This window comes from Heterocephalus glaber, unplaced genomic scaffold (genome assembly GCF_053883595.1).
Source record: "Heterocephalus glaber isolate CG9 unplaced genomic scaffold, H.glaber_assembly_v1.0 deba00001744, whole genome shotgun sequence".
NCBI classification, from domain to species: domain Eukaryota; kingdom Metazoa; phylum Chordata; class Mammalia; order Rodentia; family Bathyergidae; genus Heterocephalus; species Heterocephalus glaber.
Window position 1 is genome coordinate 3,285,109 of NW_028258450.1, and position 19,533 is coordinate 3,304,641.

Below are 19,533 nucleotides of genomic sequence, written 5' to 3' on the forward strand. Positions count from 1 at the left end.
TTGGGGCCGGCGGCGGCGGCGGCGCGCTCTTCGGGCTGTGAGTGTGGTGGCGCGAACGCGCTTCGGAGCTCGATCTGCTGCAGCTGCTGCCGCCGCCGGAAGAACCTCGCTCTCAGTGCTGCGGATACCCCGGGCCTAGCCATGGTGAGTGTGGCTGAGGGGCGGCCAAGGTGGCGGGCGCAGCGGGACAGGACCCCCGAGAGGGCGAGGGAGTCCCGAGTGGGGGCGTCTGGGTCCCAGCGGGAGCCCTGGGCCCCCAGGCCCGGGGGGTTGAACCCAGAGTGGGACATGTGGGTCCCAGGAGGGAGCTTTGGGGATCCCACAGGCGACTTTGACCCCAAGTGGGGTGTTGAGATCCCCAGATGGGTGTCTGAGCCATCAGAGGGGACAGTTGAACACAGGGTGGAGCATTTGGGGCCCCAAAGGAAGTGTTCGGACCCCCAGAAATGATTTTTGGATTCAAGACGGAGCGTGTGGTTTCAGATTTGGGTGTGTGGACCCCCAGGAGGCGGAAATAAGACATAAGTGGCCGGGAAGGAAGCTATTTGGGCCCTGAAGAAGGCTTTGGGTCCTGATGGAGGGAAGAGGGGATGGAGCAAGGACGGATGGCCTCGGGGGTCTTGAGGGGCAGAGGGGAGGATCAGGGGTGGGGCGACTTTTGCATATTAGAGTCTTGGGGGAAGGGGTCTCCAAAGACCAGCATTGCCGAAGAGAAGGAGGGAGAGGTAGGTGCAAGCCGAGGTGAGGAAGAGCCTGGGGTGGGTGGGAGTGGAGGATAGGAGATGCTTTTGAAGCCTACAGGGACGGGGAAGGATCAGGCGGTGGAGGTAGTTAAAGGGAGAGTCGAGACTGGTGCTTGCTCATACTGGGGGTACAGGGAGCCTTGTGGTTGACTTGGGGGTAGCTGGAAAAGGTTCTCAGAGGACTAGTGGGTTAAGGCTATTGAACTAAGTTGTTTTTTTTAAAGGGAAGGAGTTGGACAGGGGTGTTGTGTTTGGGTTCATGAAAAGAGTTTCCAAGGTGAGGGGTTGGGAAGACTTTGGTTTAAGTGTCTAGAGGTGAGGTCAAAGGGGGCCGGGAGTGTAGAAGGATATGATAATGAATGGCAGCCACAGTGGGCCTAGGTTTGGAGGTGGGTGTGGGTAGCTCCCTGCTTGTCTCCAGGAAAAGATGCAGATAAAGATGTTTGGTCTGGGTGGGGGGTGGGCCACCAATGCTGGAGGGAATGGCTGTGCGTTGTCCTGCTTCCCTGGGAAGAATGGGTGGATAGCACCAGGGCAGAGGGAGTAGGTGGGCAGAGTTGTTTAGGCCCCAGTTGCGCACTGAAGACCCATGAAATGCTGGGGCGGGGGGGGTCAAAGTTTGGGATCTATCAAATGAGCCAGATTGTTTAAGCCTAGAAGCCTCTATCCTCTTGCTACCCCATTCAGACCAAGAGAGCCGCCTTTCCAGATAGGGAGCTGCTTCCCTCTGATCCCCAGCTCCATACCCTTCTGGATCTTCTCACTGGTGCCAAATGACAGTGCAGTACAGTACAGTGGCATCAGTGACAATCAGACACCTATTCGCATGCCCTCAGGGTGGGGACTGCAGAACTTGACCAGAAGGGACCTGGGGGGGGACCCCTTCATTAGCCTGAGGGCCTCTTGTTCTTTTTGTGGCCCTCACTGAGTGTTTCTGTAAATTCACACAGCAAGAGCTTTGAGAGAAAACCAGCAGACTAGTTCTTCTACTCCTGCCACCCACGACACCCACTGCCCCCCCAGGCTCAGCCTAGAACCGTGCACAGCCATCCTCTCTGGCAAGGCTGGGGGGAACAGGCACCCTCTGCCGTGTATCAGATCTCATACTTGCTGACACAGACCTGATGACTCCTCGTGCCACTACCCCATTTTCCCCCAGCAGAACCTTGCTAATGGGGCCCTGCTGTGCTCGAAGGTGCCAGCAGGCCCCCCACCCCGGAAGGAGGGCCCCAGCTTTCAGCCTGACCAGTTTCTCTTCCTATTTGTAACCAGTGAGCTATGGGTGGGACAAGGCACTGTTAACTGGCTTTGGACTTTGGCCTGAGCCCTGTGGCTCCTCCTTGGCCCTGGTAAGGGGCCTGGCCTTGGTTTCTGATCTCATCTAACACTACTCTCTGGCATTGGCTGTGGGCTGGGGCAAGGCAGAGAAATAATACCCTCTTCCCTCCTCCTCCACCCCAAGCTTTTTTTTTTTTTTTTTCCTTGTCTAGCCCTTTGCTGGAGACTAAGATGAGGGACAAGGAAGCAAGAGACCAGCTGGATTATTTTGGAGACAGTTTTTGGTAACTGTTTACAATCTTCTGGTCTAGAAAGGGAAGCAGCCCTGGGGAGGGGTCCCAGTGATCACTTGTCAGGGGGTTAGTTTTCTGGACAGCAGTCGTGCACTAAGAATCTGCAGCTCAGAGCTGGGACCTTTTCTGGGTGGAACAGGGCAGAGGGCTCCTAAATGGCAGGGAGTATGACAGGCCCTCTAGGCAGAGCCACGCCTATTTGCAGCAGCTTTGGACCAAACAGCATGACAGTGCTCACCTGCATCTCCCAGCTCTCGGCAGGGAACAGCAGGGCAGGCACTGGCCTTCAGACCTGCTCATGGGCATTCTCCGGCCCCTTGCAGTGCTGCCCCCCGACAGGCAGGCTTTGTGCAGAGAGGTGCTGTGCACAGACAGGGCTGAGAAGGTCCCTCACTGCTCTCGCTTTCCCACCCCAGGCCTAGGTAGGAGAATGAGAAGCAGATGGAGCGGCAGCCCGCCTCTCTGCTCCTCTGTCCTGGCTCTCCCCCTCCCCCAGCACTGACTGGCTGTAACCAGAAGCCCATCCTCTCTTCTCACTTTCCCCAGCAGCTTCCTCAGGTGTCAGGACAGAGGGGCTGGGCCCGAACCTCTGTCCACAGGAGCCAGGGGAGACAGGTGGAAAAGGGGCGGCGGGGGTTGGGGGCTCGTGGGTCTGCACTGTCAGGTTGGCATGCCTGCAGCCCTGACCATGCTGACAGCCTTGCAGAAGAGTCTCCATCATGCCTCCTCACCTTCTCTTTAGACTTCGGACTTTTCCAGAATGTGCATGTGTGGCATTTTTCTTCAGTGCCTTCCTTCCCTCAGCCATCTCCCCTCTGTTGTCATTACTTTGATTTCTCCTCCCATTGGCTTTGGCCTCAAGTTCCTCTTCCCTTAGGTTAAACAACATATTTTTTAGCCCAGGATGGAGTTGGGACCAGGCAGTGCTTTGTTCTGCCCTCCGAGGGAAAGTCTAGAACCCAATGTAGAACAGTGTGAACACACACAATAGTTTACTTCCATTTCTGGGACTCTCAAACTTAAGGCTAGAGTCTGCTGTACACTTAGAGCCCCTTCCCCTATTTGGGAAAGGAAGGGGAATGTTCACTGGCTCCACGGTAGTCCAAGGATGGTGGAGCCTTCCTGCATTCTCAGAAGCCAAGGAAAACTTGTCTTGTGGCTATCCAAAGCTAGATGTTGGGATCTAGACCCACCTCGCTCTCCAGCAGACCGTCTGTGCCCCAACTCCCAGCACACCTATGTGGGAAGCGCTGGTCCCTGCCCCTCCTCAGCCCACATGCAGCAAAGGTTGCCTGCCATAGCTGGCCCGGCCCCAGAGTGGGCGGGCTGGAAAGGATTAAAAACTGCAGAGCTGAAGCTGACTTCAGTCCTTTGCCATTGCTGCTGCTACCTGCTGCAGTCCCCTCCCTGGCCTTTGTCCCTTCTGCCCAAAAGAAACAGAACAGAATGGTACCCTGTGCCTACCTTGGTCCCAGGCTGCAGCAACAGCCTCCAGACTGACCAGGGTTCTTTGAGGCAGCAGAGCAACACTGAGCTGTTGGTTAAGAAAATTTTTGCCACTCAGGTATACCCTGCCTGGACGTAGCACCTTCAGATAGGTGACACAGAAACTGGCAAAGATAGCCCCACACATCTTCCCTCTGCCCTACACAAGGACTGGCCTGTTTCAATTTGGAGCCTTCTAGGGCCGAGGATTTAGCTCAGTGGTTCCGGCGCCTCCCTCACAAGCACAAGGTCCCGAGTTTGATCCCCGGTACCAAAAAAAACAACAACACACACACTCAATTTGGAGCCTTCTAGAGCTGCTTGATTAGGCCTCTAGGGCAGCCACTCCTTCACACAGCCTCTGGGACTCCCAGCAGCAAGATGCCAGCCCATTCTGTGCCACGCTGGTGCAGCTGGCTTGGGGCTGGAGCCAGCATTTCTCCCGGCCCGAGAGCCTGGGTTTCCAGCCCACCCTGGCCCCCACCTTCAGAGTCTTCATGCTTTGTCCTGTGCCCAACTCTGCCTCAGGCCCTGACTTGGTCCCCGTCCCTTGCCCAGCAGGAAGGCTGTGTGGCACCCTCTGCAGAGGGGCTGGACTGGGTGGGTAAAACCTGTCAGGGAACAGCCGGCCCATGACTAACTCTCTCCTTCCTGCTTTCCAGGCCGACCAGCTGACTGAGGAGCAGATCGCAGGTGAGTTTGCTGGCTCCGTGTCCCCACCATCTTGCCTGCGGGAAGTCTGTGTCCCCAGCCAGATTTTAGCCCGAGGACTAAGCTGATGGAGGAATGTGTGTGTCCCTGTATCACCACGTGTGATGCCTGTGCCTGGTGATAAATGTGCTTCCGCACCCCAGCAGTGCCATGGTCCTAAGATGGACCTCGGACCTCTGCTGGGTGTCAAGGGCTGTGTCCCTCTGCTGGCTCCTGGTCATTCAGAGCCTTGAAGTCAGTGGCCACGGGACAAGCCTACCTAGCTCTTCACTAGCTGCATCCAGATAGGCTTAGAAGGTGAGCTTCCTGCCTCCCTGTGGGCCTCTGGAGCTCCTGTCCCACTTTAGGAGCCACCCAGGAGATGCCTGTCACTCCTCCCTCTGCGCTTGCCTGGCTTTGCACTTCCTTTTGCGCGGGCTTGCTCTTGCTTTTCCTCAGCCACCAATGCTCCTCTCCCAGCCCTTGCATGGGCAGCTCCTCCCCCTCCCTCAGGTCTCAGCTCCATGTCCCCTTGGAGAGGCCTTCCCGGCCCTCTAACTCACTTTGCCTGTCACATTGCTCTGTTTATGTCCCTCATGACCTTTCTCGATGTCTGCAGTTGGTTGTTGTCTTCACCTTTTGTATCACCTGTCACTGGAAGTAAGTCCTGTGAGCTTGGGACTTGGTCTTGTTGGTCACTGCCATACCCTCAGCATCTGATCATAGGCAGTGCTTCATAAATGCTGCCAGCTAAGCAAGGAACAGAGAAATGACTTGTGACCTCCCAGGGAGTCCATCTCGTTCATTTTTGTAGACTCTGCCTCAAGAGTCCCCACCCTCAGGAACTGCTGTGTAACTGTTCCCCTCACCCCATTCAGAGCTCCCTGGGGGCTCTGAGGCCAACTCTTGGCTTATCTCCCTGGCCCTGGCAGCTACCCAGACTCCACCTCGGGTGTCAGAGTCAGCCGACTGTGACAGGGACTGAAAGCCAGCCTCTGAAGTGGAGGAGGCAAGAATGGGCTCTTCACGCTTGTCCCTACTGCCCCCAGTACAGACTCATACTTGCAGCCTCTTAGCTTTGGCCCAGGGCAGGTGGAGTCCAAGGAAGAAAGCAGAGAACTGCACGATTACTGACCCTGAGCACAGGGCCCACATGACCCGCTCCCCGCTGCCCAGCCCCACCTCCGGCAGCACAGGGAGCTGGCAGCATCCCCAAGGAGGCTGGGGGTCCCAGCTGCCCAGCGGTGTGTGTCCCTCCCACCCCATCTGCCACCCACACCCCAGCACTGCTCTCCTTTACCACACGCACACTACTTTTCACCCTGTCCCCATTAGCAAACTGTCCGCCACCTCACCCTGGCCCACAGCCCCTGGGAATAGGCTGCCAGGCATCTGTTCTCCGAGGGCTTCGGGGTAGAGGAGCGCCAGGTGCCAAAATGGGCCCAGTGGGAGGGCAGGAGCCATGTGCTTCTCCCGCTCCTGATGCGTCCCCAGCTGCGGCCTTCCCACTCAGCACCACTCGCTGCTCAGCCTCCTGGCTCGGCAGCCGTCCCTTCACCACCCCACACGCATCCATCAGCCGTGCTCTGCTGCCAGCCACCCCCACGTCACCACCCCGCAGGCTCAGCTCCTCAGGGCTCAGGCAGTGCCCGGCAGTAGGAGCTTGGTGTCCACGTTTCCTTCTCTTGCCAGCCAGAGGCATTGGGCAGCCTGTGCTCCCCTCCCCTGCCCTCCGGCCAGTTGACCTTGGCTCGCACGCTTCAGATGAAGAATTCTTTGGCTCTCATCCACTCCTTGACTTTGGTCCATTTCATCATTTGAGGAAAAAGCTAAAGCCAGGATCAAAAAACAGTGTACAGTTACTTAAGGACAGCTGTCAGTCCACTTTCTCCCCAGTATCTCCACCAAACTCGGTTGGCTGAAGAAATCAGTGCCCCGAGGAGAGGCCCGGGCTTGAGGTCTGGCTCCGCACCCCGAGGTGGGGCTGACTCCCTTGGCCTTCTCCAGGGAGGTCAGGCGCTCCCTGTGGCCTCCTGACCCAGACCTGTTCCCTTTCTTCCCCCAGAGTTCAAGGAGGCCTTCTCCCTCTTCGACAAGGATGGAGACGGCACCATCACCACCAAGGAGTTGGGGACAGTGATGAGATCTCTGGGACAGAACCCCACTGAAGCAGAGCTGCAGGACATGATCAATGAGGTGGACGCAGACGGTGAGCCCCAGGGAGTCTCCCCAGGGACGGTTGTGTCACCGTCCCCTCTCTGGGGTCTCCGGAGTTATCTCCCAGGGCCCAGGTCAAGAGCTTCTCCTCCTTCCTCCCTTCCTCCCTGCCAGGGAACGGGACCATTGACTTCCCGGAGTTTCTGACCATGATGGCCAGAAAGATGAAGGACACAGACAGCGAGGAGGAGATCCGAGAGGCGTTCCGAGTCTTTGACAAGGTAAGCAGCCCTGTCGGGGTCCTGCGTACCTGCCCCTCGCCCTCAGGCCGGTGAGGATGATGACAGTCTCTGCCTGCCCCCACTCACTGGCCGTGGGAAGCTAAGAGACAGCCTTTGTCCCCACCCTCCAGGACGGGAACGGCTACATTAGTGCCGCAGAGCTGCGCCACGTAATGACGAACCTGGGGGAGAAGCTGACTGATGAGGAAGTGGATGAGATGATCAGAGAGGCTGACATCGACGGCGATGGCCAGGTCAATTATGAAGGTGAGCGGCACGGGCCCTGCCCCTGTTGCTGGGGAGGGCCGCTGGGTTCCGCCCTGCTCCTCACCAGCCTTCTCCGTCTCTGCAGAGTTTGTACAGATGATGACCGCGAAGTGAAGGCCCGGGCAGCTGGTGATGCCCGTTTTCCTGATCTCTCCTCTCGCGCGCTCTTCTCTCTTCAACACTCCCCTGCATACCCCGGGTTCTAGCAAACAGCAATTGATTGACTGAGAATCTGATAAAGCAACAAAAGATTTGTCCCACGCTGCATGATTGCTCTTTCTCCTTCCCTCCAAGTCTCCCTCCATGGCCCTCAGCGTACCCTTTGCCTTTCCTTCTGTTCACAAGCTCCAGGCCCAATGCATTCATAAGATGAACCCCGTCCACCTCGGGGAGCCTCTGCCCTCCTCCAGCCCAGGTGGCTCTCCTCCACTGTGGTTTGTTTCGTCTGTCCTCTTATTTGGGTGCTGGGGTGGCTGCCAGCCCTGTCCCGGCCCCTCTGGGGTGCAGCCCCCACCCAGGCAAGGAGCATGCCCTTCGCTCTTGCATGCAGCCAGCCCTGTGATTCCGCGTGCAGATCCCGGCAGCCCCAGGCAGGGGCCAGGAGGGGCGTGCAGAAGCACAGAGGGGTTGAGGAATTGTGGCATTGACTGGAGGGGACGAGGAGGCCTTGGAAGCTGGCATGCTTTTTCCATTGGAGGGGCCAGCTCGGAAGGGGACGGACAGAGTGGACGGCACTCAGGTCCCGCTGGCTGCTATTCTGGAACCATCTGACTGGCTTTCTGAGGCGGGGCTGGGCAGGGGCTGCTGATTTGGCCACTGTACGGATCGCCCTTGCCCATGTCCCTCGGCGATCTCAGCTGTTCTGTAAATACCTGGTGCTAACATCCCATGCCGCTCCCCAATGGCCCACCTGACCCGGGCCTTCTAGGAATGGATGTGGGGATGGTCGCTCTGTAATGTGCTGGTTATCCTTTTCTCTTTTCTTTTTTTCTTTTATGTCCCTTAAAGCTTTGATTTTGTCCCAAACCATGCCGGGCCAGCCAAAGGGTGGAGAGAGGGAAGATGTGCCCCACTGCACCCTCACAAGAACAAACCTGCAATAAAACACTTGTGTTGGCCCGCTGCACTCTGCACGCAGCCAGGGCGCCCTCCGCCTCCTGCTGCCTCTGGGCCTCCGCGCTGACCTGACCCCTTCAGCCCTGCCTCTACCCTGCCCCACCTGCCCCAGCCCCAGCGGAGAGCATGATCCGCCCCTTGCTTCTGACTCACCTCTGGGACAAGTCAGTCAACTTGGACATCAATCTGGGTTCTTTCCTGTTCTTTTCATCTGGCTCCCCCACCCCAGGTCAATTAAGTGGCTTTCTCAGCACCTGCCCAGCTTGGGGACTCTTCTCCGCCCTCTGGCACCAGCCTGGAGGGGGGTGGGGGAGGGAGGAAGGGATGGGGCCTGGTGGGGACCCGGCCAGGAGCTGAGGGAAGGGCAGGTAGGCGTGAGGCTGTGGACACTTCCAGAATGTTTGGGTTTTGTTTTTTTTAAACCGGGCAATTTTGTGTTTAGTTCAAGCTGTGAAGAAGAATATATATCAATGTTTTCCAATAAAATACAGTGACTACCTGACATGGCTCCTGCTGTCTTGACTCTGACCCTGGACCTGCCCTGGTGTGGACTCCAGGCAGGCTGCAGACAAGCCTTCCCTGTGCTGGTTCTGAGGCGGAGTCACATCCTGCAGTGAGCGGGCACCTCTGCATCAGTGGCTGAGCCCAGTGACACTGTTGGGTCACCGGGGCAGGACAGTGCCATAGCCTTGAGTGCCAGCGGCAGGGCAGCATGGTGGTGTGCTCAGGTGGGAGAGCAGCCAATGCCAACCTGTGCACAGAGGCCGAGAGGTGTGTGGGTCTCACAGGACAAGCTGGGCAGGCACTGAGGCAGCTCTTGTACTGCAGAAGGACCCAGAGGACTGCGTGCCCATGGGGGCACTGCTGGGAGCCGGAGGCTGAGTGGGCCCCTACCTGCAGGGGAGGGCCAGGCTCCACAGGCAGAGGGAGCAACATGCAAGGGCGCAAAGGATGCAGCCAGTGAAGAGGCCGGAGAGCAGAGATGGGCAGCCCTGGGGCGCTTCTCACAGGGTGCCTGGTGAGAGGTGGTGGCCTTCACTGTTTGTCACTCACAAGCCTAAGTGGCCATTCGGGGCTCTGATCACCCAGGAGGGTGTGGACTTGGGGTTGGTCTGAGGATCTGAAGCAAAAGCCACAAACAATTGCAAACTGCAGAAAGAGCGCCAACTGCCTGCGGCACTTGGACTCTAGTGAAGGGATGTATGTGAATTCCCAAGACCAGTGGCCCCCAGCTGCAAATCCCACAGACATCTCCTTCGGGGCCTGCACTGAGGGGCTAATACACATGGACACACGACTGGACAGCTGGGCAGGTGTGGACAGAGCCAGCTTCCTCTCCCCTCTCGCTGGCCAGGAAAGGATGGGGAAGTGGGCAGGGCAGAGAGTGCACCTTGCAGGGCCCCCTGGGGTGTTTGGTGGGGTTGAGCTTTGGCTGGGTCTTCCCAGTTGGGAGCCATCAGACACCAGCCCTGGGTTGAGATGCTGGAAGTGGCAACCGTTTCTCCAGAGCCTGCATCTGTTCCCTTTGCTGCCACTTGCGTAGGGTGTGGCGTTTGTGATGTAATGAATAAGAACCGGGTCTGGGACCCAACCCTCCATGGCTTCAGACAGGTGACATCCCTGGGCCTCTGTGACTCTCCCAGGGTGGGCAGCCAGATGAACCCAGAGTGGGCATCAGCCATTGTTTGTTGGGTGCGTCCTGCTTCACGGGCCATCTTCTAAACTCTGCATCAGGACCTCGACGGAACCTTAAAGCAGCCATCTGGCTGGGTGGCATGAGTTCCCCTTGTGCTAACTGGGATGCCAAGACCCAGAGAAGGACCAAGGTCAAGCCTCCAAGGTCAGGCAGTATAAATTCGAACCAGTGGACTTCAGAGTGAATGGTAGTTTTCTAAACGTTGACTTTAGACAGGTTGCAAACAGAGCCAGCTGGGCCTGGGCTAAGGCTGTAGCAGCAAGGGCATCTGACATGGGAGCAGCCTTCTGAGCAGCCCTTCCCTGTGGGAAGTTCTGGTCTAGCAAATGATTTTATTTTTTTTTTTTTTACAAGGTCTCACTATGTAGCCCAGGCTGGCCGAAAACTCGTGGAGATCCACCTACCTCAGCTTCCTGAGTGCTGAGATTGTACAGGTGCAACACAGCACCCAGCTGGTCAGGCAAGAGGTAGGAAGCAGGCTTTGGTGTCCCACAGAAGGGTGCTCTGGTCCCAGCTGGACCCCTCACCAGACTGAATGAGTCACTAAGCCTCAAGGGCCACCTCTGCCACTTCTGACTGGACAATGCTAGAGCAGTGATTTCATTTCCCCAAGCCTCAGTTTACCAGTCTGAAAAATGGAGAAGAATAAGAAATGAAAGGGGAGATGGGCCGGGGATTTAGCTCAGTGGTTCCACTGCCTGCCTTGCAAACAAAAGGTCCCGAGTTCGATCCTCGGTACAAAGAAAAAAAAAGGGGGGGATCATAAAAATAACCACCTTGGGGCCAGGGATTTAGCTCAGTGGTTTCGCCTCCTACTGCGCAAGTGCAAGGACCCAAGTTCCATCCCCAGTACCAAAAAAATAAAAAAAATAACCACCTTGGTGGATGGTGTCATCAGGTCATTTAATTCTGACCTGGGCCACGTGGGTCCCTCCCAAAATTCAGCACCTGCAGTACTCATGGTGTGCGTGTTCTGGCCTAGCACACAGCGGAAGGAAAATTATTACCCAGCTCTGACCAGAGAGGATGGCAGCCTGGCAGATAGCGCTTCCCACACCACCCTGCACTTCTCGGAGCTGCACTTCCTGGAACAGCTGAGCTGGATCCCAGAACTGGCTCTGGCTCACTCAGGTCCCAACGCCAGGCTTCTAACTCCTACACCTCTTGCCTCCGCTCCTTGGCGCCTTTCATCATCCCCCCTGGGCCTGTGTTTTGGAAGAGTCTGACTCCCAGACAGGCTTCATGATTAAGTAATCATAACTTCCTTTTCCATTCTTTATTAATCAAAGACACGTGGAAGGCACTCAGCTTCTAATGGCCCGGGGGCAGCAGTGAGGCCGTGGACTGCAGCTCAAATGCAGCCTTGGTGGCTCGTGATCACCTCCAGTGGGGGGCTCCCAGCTCTGCTAGAGCAGCTCAAAACCTGTCTGAGAAGGTGACCAGACAGAGGGACCCACTGAGTGAGGCCCAGGCTTCCCTCACTTCTCAGAGAGTAGCAGGCCTAGGGCCGGGGATTTAGCTCAGTGGTTTCGCCGCCTGCTACGCAAGCTCAAGGACCTGAGTTCGATCCCTAGTACCAAAAAAAGAAATAAAAAATTGGAGAGTAGTAGGCCTGCTAGTGCCGTTACTGCAGGCCACTTCTCAGTGCTACTCCCACCATGACCAGCAGGTGGGGCTGTGGTGACAAAAGGCCCAGAGAACAGCAACTCCCAGGACCAGCAGCGGTGAAAGTGCATGGGGTGCCTGTAAAGCCCCATCTGTGGGTTAGCCCCCTGCTAGGAAGACAGAAATGAATAAGGATCCGTTCCCAACATCTCACTTCCTGACCCCCACCCCAGACGGGGGTGGGCAACTCCTATTTGTCCGTACATACCTTTGCAGCTTGCGGGTTTTGTATTCGAGCTGCTCCTTGCAACACATATTGATGTGATTATTCAGTTGTCCCACTGGCTCATGAGCCAAGTAGGACGCTGTGACCGTCACTGCTGCATCCTCAAGGGACCCCGCAGTCTCAGCCCACGGCAGGCCCCAGGGAAAGTGTGACAAGTTAATGAACACACGAAAGGCCACAGAAATAAACTTCAGGAGCCGGAACCGGAAGTGCTACAGAGATGCGCCTCTTTCCTCCGCCACTTTCTTCCAAACTCAAGTCCAGCTCAGCCATCCCCTCCCCCAAGGAGCCCCCATTCCTCCCTGGGCTCCCCCAAAACCCTTCCCAGCCTCACCCACTCTGCAGACAGGACTGCCCTCTGCCCTGGACAGTGAGCACCAGGATGGCACGGCCAGGTCACTGTCACCACTGTGTCCCCACCATCATGGGGACAAGCCCTGCTGACGGAGTGAGGGAACACACTGTGCTGGGGCAGGGGTGGGGGTTGGCCCGTGGCCTCCAAGTGGCAGGCAGGGGAGTAAATATTCAGACAGGGCCTCCAGCCTGCACTGTGACAGCGATGGGCAGAGAGGATGCGCTCCCATGCTGGGGGCCGGGACATCAGCCAGGCAAGGAGTTGCCAACTCATCCCGGGGCTGTGGGACGGCAGGGGGGAGCCGTCTGAAAACTGCCCCCTGGTAGATCGAGTGACATCCAGATCAGAGGGCCGGGGGTCCTCACCCTAACCCTCACCCCGAAGATGGGACTGACAGAAACTCTAGAGCATCAGGTACTGAGCTCTGCACCAGCATCTGCAAGTCCTGAGGTCAGGGGAGAAACTGCCTCACCTTAAGGGTGACAGTGAGGAGGTGGGCCTCTCCCCATCTCCTCATCACTATCTTTTGTTCAGTGGGGGTCTTTGGATTTGTTCCAGCTGAGGCCAGGACCCATTTTGATGTTTCCAGACTGGTTTGGTTGTTTGGTGTTTGTTTTTTTGTTTTTCCAGTACCAGGAATGATTTGCTTTTTTGATACAGGGTCTCATTATGTAGTTCAGGCTCACCTTGAATTCATTATGTAACCCAGACAGACCTAGAATTCTTGACAATCCTCCTGCCTCAGCCTCCTGGGTGCTGAGATTATAGGCATGTGCTACTATACCCAGCTTTCTTCTTTTTTTTTTTAGTAACTGGACTTTTTTATTGTTAAATTTAACCAAAATACTATTACTCAATTATGACGGCTATAAAAGTTTCTAAACACCCTGGTTTGTTTCAGTACTATATGTGGGGGTTTTTTGTGGTAAGATACCCATTATATAAAAGTTACTATTTTAACACTTTACACTTTCTAGCCAGTTACAAATCCAGTGGCATTTGGTACATTCACGCTGTTGGCAACCATTGCCACTCTAGTTCCAGAACCATTTCATTACCCCCAAAGAAAACCCCCTATCTATTAACTAGTAACCTGTTTAACTGGTCACCTCCCCTGTGGTGCTGGGGATTGAGCCCAGGGCCTTGCTCATGCTAGGCAAGCACTCTGCCACTGAGCTATCACCCCAGCTTTTTTTTTTTTTTTTTTTTCGGATGAGACAGAGTCTCGCTAAATTATCCTTGAGTTTGAAATACTCCTGCCTCAGCTTTACGAGTAGCTGGGATTACAGGTGTGTACCACTCTCCCCTGCTTTGAACTGTTTTTAACTCTCCCAAACATCCCTTGTTTTTCTTTTGTCTTTTTGTTCTTTCGTTCTTTTATGTGTGTGTGTTTTCAGTTGAGACAGGGTCTCACTGTGTAATTCAGGCTGGCCTTGAACTCACTATGTAGCCCAAGCTGGCCTCAAAACTGCAGCGATCCTCCTGCCTCAGCCTCCTGAGTGCTGGGATCACACGCATGTGCCACCACGCCTGGCTACCCCTTGTTTTTCTTGACTGTGATTTGAAACACAGCGACTGAAAGTAAATAAAAGTCAAAACAATGATGCCACGCTTGCTTTGCTTTGTTTTCAGATCATGTTTGCCCAGATAACAATGGCAACAACAATAACGGCAATAACAGTAATGGCTGGTGCAGCCCTTCTTCCAAGCCCTGTGCATAACTGATTTTCAGAGGCAGTCTCTCATCCTCACAGCTGTCCTGTAAACTAAGCCCCTGATTATAGTCAGGAGCACGAGGCACTCAGCAGGGCTGGGGGCGTCCAGGCAGCAAGCTGGGCCCTGCAGTGGTTTAGACCAACTGGCTCCACTTCATCCCTGCTGTGTGACCCAGGGCAGCGATTGCCCTCTCTGGGCCTCCACTCTAGCTCAGCACTAGAAGCTCTGATCACAGGCTGCTGAGTGGCTGAAGGATGTGCCTGGCATCCAGAAAGCACTTGCTTGTCTCCAGTTCACTGCTGAGCTCTCACAGCCCGAGGCTCTACCCCTTCCCAGGTTCAGCTTTATTGTTTTAGCCCAGGGATGAGTGAGAAAGGGGAACTGAGGCAGGCAGTGCCGGGGGGGGGGCGGCTTCCAGTTGCCCTCCCCCAGCTCTCCATCCAACTCCCACTCCCTGGATCCCCAGCCCTGGGGAGGTGGGGCTGACTGGAAATCACCCCGCAGGGGCAGGGTCCAGAGCGGGACAGACTTCTCTGTGTCCCCAACACCAGGTGGCCTGGGCACCTCCTGAGTATTTATTGAATAAATGGTTGAATAAAATCTTTGCAAAGACTCCAAGGACAGGGAGGTGAGATCAGACCCTGTAAGGGGGCAATAAATTGCGCAGCCCCAGGGTACAGGCGCAGGACTGGGGTCTGCACTCTTGGCTGGTCCTCCTCCGCCCTTCAGCTGCCATCTTCTTCCCGGTCACCCTCGAAGACAGGCCACACCGCATGGCCCACCAAGCTATGGAGTCTCTTGGGTACCAGGCACATGTCCGCCAATGTCGCCTACAACACAACAGTCTCTCCCTTCCTCTCACCTTCCCTTGGGATCCAGGGCCCCCAAGAATGATGGAGAACAAGAAGCAGGGAACTTTTTGAGAATCCCTGGCTTGGGAGAGGGCAGAGCTTTCCCCTGGGGACCCCTCCTGATGGATAAAGATAGGAGCAGGAACCCTAACCCCAGTGGACCTCAGTACCCAGAAGCCCCTGGGAACTTTGCCACCTTCTAAATATTTTGACAGTGAGATGGATGGGGAGCCCAGGGCCAGGGCTGGCTGGCCAGGCCGTGGGCTATTTTGAGACAACTGTTCTTCAGTGCTCCAGGGTAATGTTCTCTCCTCCCACAGACTGCATGGCCACCCTGAAGGAGGGGAAATAGCAGCTAATCACCCCCAGAATTCGGGGGCCAAAGTTCTGGCTTCCACAGCCATGTCCCTGGTTTTCTGGCTCCTGGACCAGGAAGACAGGACAGGAGGTCACAGGGCCAGTTTCCAGAGGGTCAGCAGAGAGAGCAGGCGACTGAGGCCTCAGCTTTGGACCCCATTGCTGTTTCCACGGTGCTGCCGCCACCCGGCCTTGAGACAGGAGGAAAGGGCGCCACCTGCCCCTTACTCCAGGTGGACAGGGGCACCCAGTTCCCCTCTTTCCCCTCCAGAGCAGCAGGGGCCCAGGGGTCCCTCCTCCCCGAGGCTGGCCGGGACTGGAGTGTCTCTGAGTCGCCTCGGGCCGGCTGGGGACACAGACAGTGGAACCGGAGCCTGAGTCGCTGGAAGACGGCCTTGCGGAAGAGGATGAAGACCCAGGGGTCCAGGATGGGGTTGAAGGCGTTGAAGCGAAAAGCAAGGAGGTCTCCCATCTCACTGCTGTCGGGGGCGATGGCCTGTGTGAAGCCACGAATCTGGGTGCAGGAGGGCATGGAGAAGGGGCCATGAGTCCCCGCCTGCCCACCCTGGTTCCTCACCTCCCACTTGCTCACCACAGGGATGAGAGGGTGACACATCAGAGGGGAAGGAAGTAAGATAGGATGAAAACTTAGTCGCTAATGCACCCTGGAGCAGAGGGAGGGAAAGCACCTGCAGCTGCCTAGCAGGAGTGATGGGGCCGGGGAAGTGGGTGCCCTCACCCTTTGGACCTAGAAGGACCCTGGGGCTCACAGATGCTTGAGCCTGAGGGCTCGGGCCGCCTGAAATTGCACACAGAGCCAAGGTGCATCTGCGTGCATTGGAGTCGGAGTCAGGGTAACCCTCCCAGAGGCTTAATTAAGGACCCCAGACCCAGCCCAGCCCCTTGCCTTTTACAGAAAGAGAAACTGAGGCCCAGAATAAAGCTGAGATGATCAGGTGTCACAGACCCTGGTGCTGCTCCAGCAGAAAAGAGTCGGGTGGCGGCCTCAAAGAGCCCAGAACAAGTGCAGGGTGGGGTTGGGCTGGGAGAGCCGGAGCGCCAGAGGGAGGCTGGGCTCCAGAAGCTTTGGCTCTGGGTGAACATGGGCAAGTGACGCTGCCCCTCATCTGTACAAAGGGTGGCTGGCCAGGACTCGGTGCATTTCCTGCCCAGCGTTGCAGAATGGGTGTGAAAGGTTGTTTTGAGGCTTATCTGAGGAGGTATTTGGAAGCCACAGAGCATCCGGTGGACAGAAAGCAAGCGTTCCCAGTTGGGTCCTGCTGTCACAGGCTCAGGGGAGGTGGGGACTGCCTGATTGTGGAGGGGTCAGGGATGTAGAAAGAGACACAGGCATCAGTGGTCTAGAGGGGCAGAAGCAATGGAGAGGGGTCTGGCAAGTCTGGAGTTGTTTGGCCTGGACCAAGCCTCAGTCTGACGAGGTCAGACTTTAGTTTCCCTCTCCGTGGAAGAGGCCGACAGAGCTGGGTGCTGCTCTCCTGCCCCCTCCCCACCCCCAGCTCCAGGGAACACTCACCGTGAGTGGCAGGGAACACACGGTCATGATGATTGTCATGAGGGCCAGCAGGATCAGGTGGTCAACCTCATCCTCGCGTGACCCAGAGCTGGGGACCACCAAGCCCTGGTGGCGCTTCTGCTGGCGGTACATGCGGCAGAGGCTGAGGGTGACGGAGCTGTTGCACAGGATGATGGCACTCACCAGCAAGGCCACGAGGCTGGCGTAGGCCAGGGAGAAGGCGCAGCCGCTGGGCTCTGCCGAGCGCAGGCGGATGAAGCACCAGCTACCGGGGCAGTACTGCTGGTGCTGGCCCAGGCCCATCAAGGGCAGCGAGCAGAAGAACATGCAGAAGGCATAGATGGCGGGCAGCGCCAGGCGGGCACAGCGTGGCCCATCCAGCTGGGCATACAGGTAGGGGTGGCTGAGTGCCAGGCAGCGCTCCACCGCCATGGCAAAGAGGATGAGCGTGGAGGCCAGGCCGAAGAAGGTCATGGCAAAGGCGAAGGCGTCACACAGCGCCGGGCCCCCGCGGGCCAGGCCCAGCAGCGAGCTGTTGCGGGCATAGGCCACAAACACAGCCGGGCTCAGGAAGCACGTGCCCAGCAGGTCCGTCACTGCCAGCCCGGTGACCAGCACGGCGAAGGCCGATGGGCGGGACTGCCGCCGCGCGCTCAGGATGCCCAGGGCCAGCCCATTGCCCACCACGCCCGCCACGAACATCAGGGTGCTGGTGGCCGGTCCCACCGAGCCCCGCACGTAAGTGAGGTTCCGGCAGGAATCTGCCATCGCCTGAGGCAGTGTGCAGCCTGCGGTAGAGGGTTCCCAAGGGTGGGACCACTCGGATGCCTGCTGCAGGCCCCAGTCCTTCCGGCAGCCAGGGTCTGTCAGGCACCCCCTGCTTCTCCCGTGTGCGTGTGCGTCCCTCTCTGCCTGCCGTCCTCTCCGTCTCCTGCGGTGTCTCTGCGTCTCTTTCCTTCTCTGTCTCTGTCCTTTCCTCTCTCAGCGTCCCTAGCTCTTCCCTTCTGTCTCTGTCTTGCTGCCTCTGTGCCCCACCTCCCTCACTCCAGCCCCTATCTGCTCCTGCACTGCACTCCGGCCAGCGGCCCTGCAGCCCCACAGCCTCTCCTCAGCGGCTCCTGGCCCCAGTGCGCGTCTGCAAGCCTGAAGTCTGCGTAGGTCTCTGTGTCAGCTTCTCTGGCCCTGCCCGCCCCGCCCGCTGGCCCTCCCACTGCATCTTGCCTCCTCGCCCAGGCTTTCTCATTTCCTCTCTGCCCCGCCCCCCCTCGCCTTCTCCAGCGGCCCCCTGGGGCTCCCTGCCTCTCTCCCACCCTGCACACTGTCCCTGGGTCCATGGCCTGCGCCTGCCTCCCCTCTCCTGCTCCCTCAGTGCCCCCAAACAGCCGCCTGCTCGCTCCCATGCTTAGGTCTCTGTCCGCCCTCCCCTGGCATCTCCCTCGATGGTCAGGGTGAGCATCAGAGGCCCAGCACCCAGCTTCAGAGCCTACCAGGGGACCAGGGTGCCACCGGTCTCATGGGGCTGGCAGCTGGGGTTGTCTCAGGGGTGGCCTCTGGGATCTGTTCTGGGCTCCAGGCCCCAAGTTGGGACATGGCCCCTGGGATTGAGAAATGACCGGGAAATTCCTCCCTGATGCAGTGTTTTCCAGACACAAGTGAGATTTCTGGTCCCTGAACACAATTCACTCCTTCCAGAAGCTGAGGAAGGAGGTGGCCTGGCCAGACCTTGTCCCCGGGATCCCAGCTCATGAACGCAGAGTCCTGAGGAGGAACAGATCTGGTGTCCAGTCGTAGGGCCAGGCCTAGACTTCAGTGGTCCCTCATGGAAGAGCACAGTGAGGACCTCCTGCTTCTCACCAAGGCACATGCAGACCCCAAGCCAAGCTCTGATGACCTTGACCTCCAGGAATACTATTTTGGCCACAGATGGGTGGCCGTCCAGGGCTCCAGAATCGCTACCACATGGATGTCTTCCATCGTCCCCAAACAGCCCAGGCGCCACCTGCCAGGTCAGTGTGGTCAGTCCGCAGGTGCCAGCTGTCAGCACGGCAGAACAGGCCATTCCTACCCACCCAGTCCACAGCTCTCGGGGAGCCTCAGGAACCATGGGGGCCAGCTAGGACCTCAGAGAGCCTCCAGGCTCCTTGCAGCTAGAGTATAGAGATTCCAGACTCGGGATTCTGCATCTATTTGCCTTGTGTTTCTTTCCCATGTGTGTGTGTGTGTGTGTGTGTGTGTGTGTGTGTGTGTGTGACTGTGGATTGAACTCAGGGCCTTCACATTGAGCTACATCCCCAGCTCTTTTTAAATTTTTTATTTTGGAAGGGTTTTCGGCGTGGTGGGGGGGGGGGGTCTTGCTGAGTCAGTACATTGCCCAGGCTGGGCTCGAACTTATGATCCTCCCAGGGTACAAGACTGTCCCAACTTGACCACCTTTGTCCTGTGGGATGGTCCAAGGCAAGAAGAGGAAGCTGGAATGCCTCAGTTTCCTCTTCTGTACGATGCGTCACACCAGCCTGGCGTCTCTGTAGCCAGGGAAGATCCTGGGAGATATCTCATGTCCAAGGTCAAGAGCACTGCTCCTGACCCAAGGGCTGGACTGAGGGCAGCTGCGGTCTTGCTGTCTCTGTCCCCGCGCCCGGGAACACAGCCCCTTGCCCTTCCCCCCATCTGCCTATCACCCATGCCCAGCTGGCACCCCAGCTTCCGGCAGGATGGAAGCCCTGGCTCCAGCCACACCAGGGATCCCTGAGAGACCATGCAGCCCCACTCTGGGGCTGCCTTGCATGGGCCCCAGGCCTCCTGGCCATGTGGTTCCCCCACGCT

The 19,533-nt window shown here is 57.3% G+C and overlaps 2 protein-coding genes and 1 long non-coding RNA gene across 3 annotated transcripts; 1 reads left to right on the forward strand and 2 right to left on the reverse strand.

Annotated features, from left to right (window-relative positions):
• Positions 1-27: 27 nt before the first annotated feature.
• Calm3 (calmodulin 3) lies at positions 28-8,757 on the forward strand. The gene is made up of 6 exons (NM_001310223.1): positions 28-144; positions 4,462-4,492; positions 6,555-6,698; positions 6,821-6,927; positions 7,059-7,194; positions 7,280-8,757. The coding sequence occupies exons 1-6, from the start codon at positions 142-144 to the stop codon at positions 7,306-7,308; spliced, it is 450 nt and encodes a 149-aa protein (NP_001297152.1). The 5' UTR covers positions 28-141; the 3' UTR covers positions 7,309-8,757.
• LOC147821351 (uncharacterized) lies at positions 2,948-5,288 on the reverse strand. Its single transcript, XR_015447218.1, has 3 exons — positions 5,053-5,288; positions 3,779-3,848; positions 2,948-3,186 (listed from the first exon to the last, which is right to left on the reverse strand). It is a non-coding gene; the product is annotated as an uncharacterized LOC147821351 (long non-coding RNA).
• Positions 8,758-14,529: 5,772 nt separating the features above from the next.
• Ptgir (prostaglandin I2 receptor) lies at positions 14,530-17,899 on the reverse strand. The gene is made up of 2 exons (XM_004867098.4): positions 16,711-17,899; positions 14,530-15,690 (listed from the first exon to the last, which is right to left on the reverse strand). The coding sequence occupies exons 1-2, from the start codon at positions 17,476-17,478 to the stop codon at positions 15,292-15,294; spliced, it is 1,167 nt and encodes a 388-aa protein (XP_004867155.1). The 5' UTR covers positions 17,479-17,899; the 3' UTR covers positions 14,530-15,291.
• Positions 17,900-19,533: the final 1,634 nt, after the last annotated feature.

Excerpts from the sequence above, each read along its gene's own strand:
- Calm3 (NM_001310223.1), top strand. Across the intron at positions 4,493-6,554 it reads GACTGAGGAGCAGATCGCAG|AGTTCAAGGAGGCCTTCTCC; the intron begins GTGAGTTTGCTG and ends TTCTTCCCCCAG. Across the intron at positions 6,928-7,058 it reads CGTTCCGAGTCTTTGACAAG|GACGGGAACGGCTACATTAG; the intron begins GTAAGCAGCCCT and ends CCCACCCTCCAG.
- Ptgir (XM_004867098.4), bottom strand. The coding sequence starts at position 17,478 with ATGGCAGATTCCTGCCGGAACCTCACTTACGTGCGGGGCTCGGTGGGA. Across the intron at positions 15,691-16,710 it reads TGTGTTCCCTGCCACTCACG|ATTCGTGGCTTCACACAGGC; the intron begins GTGAGTGTTCCC and ends TCCTGCACCCAG.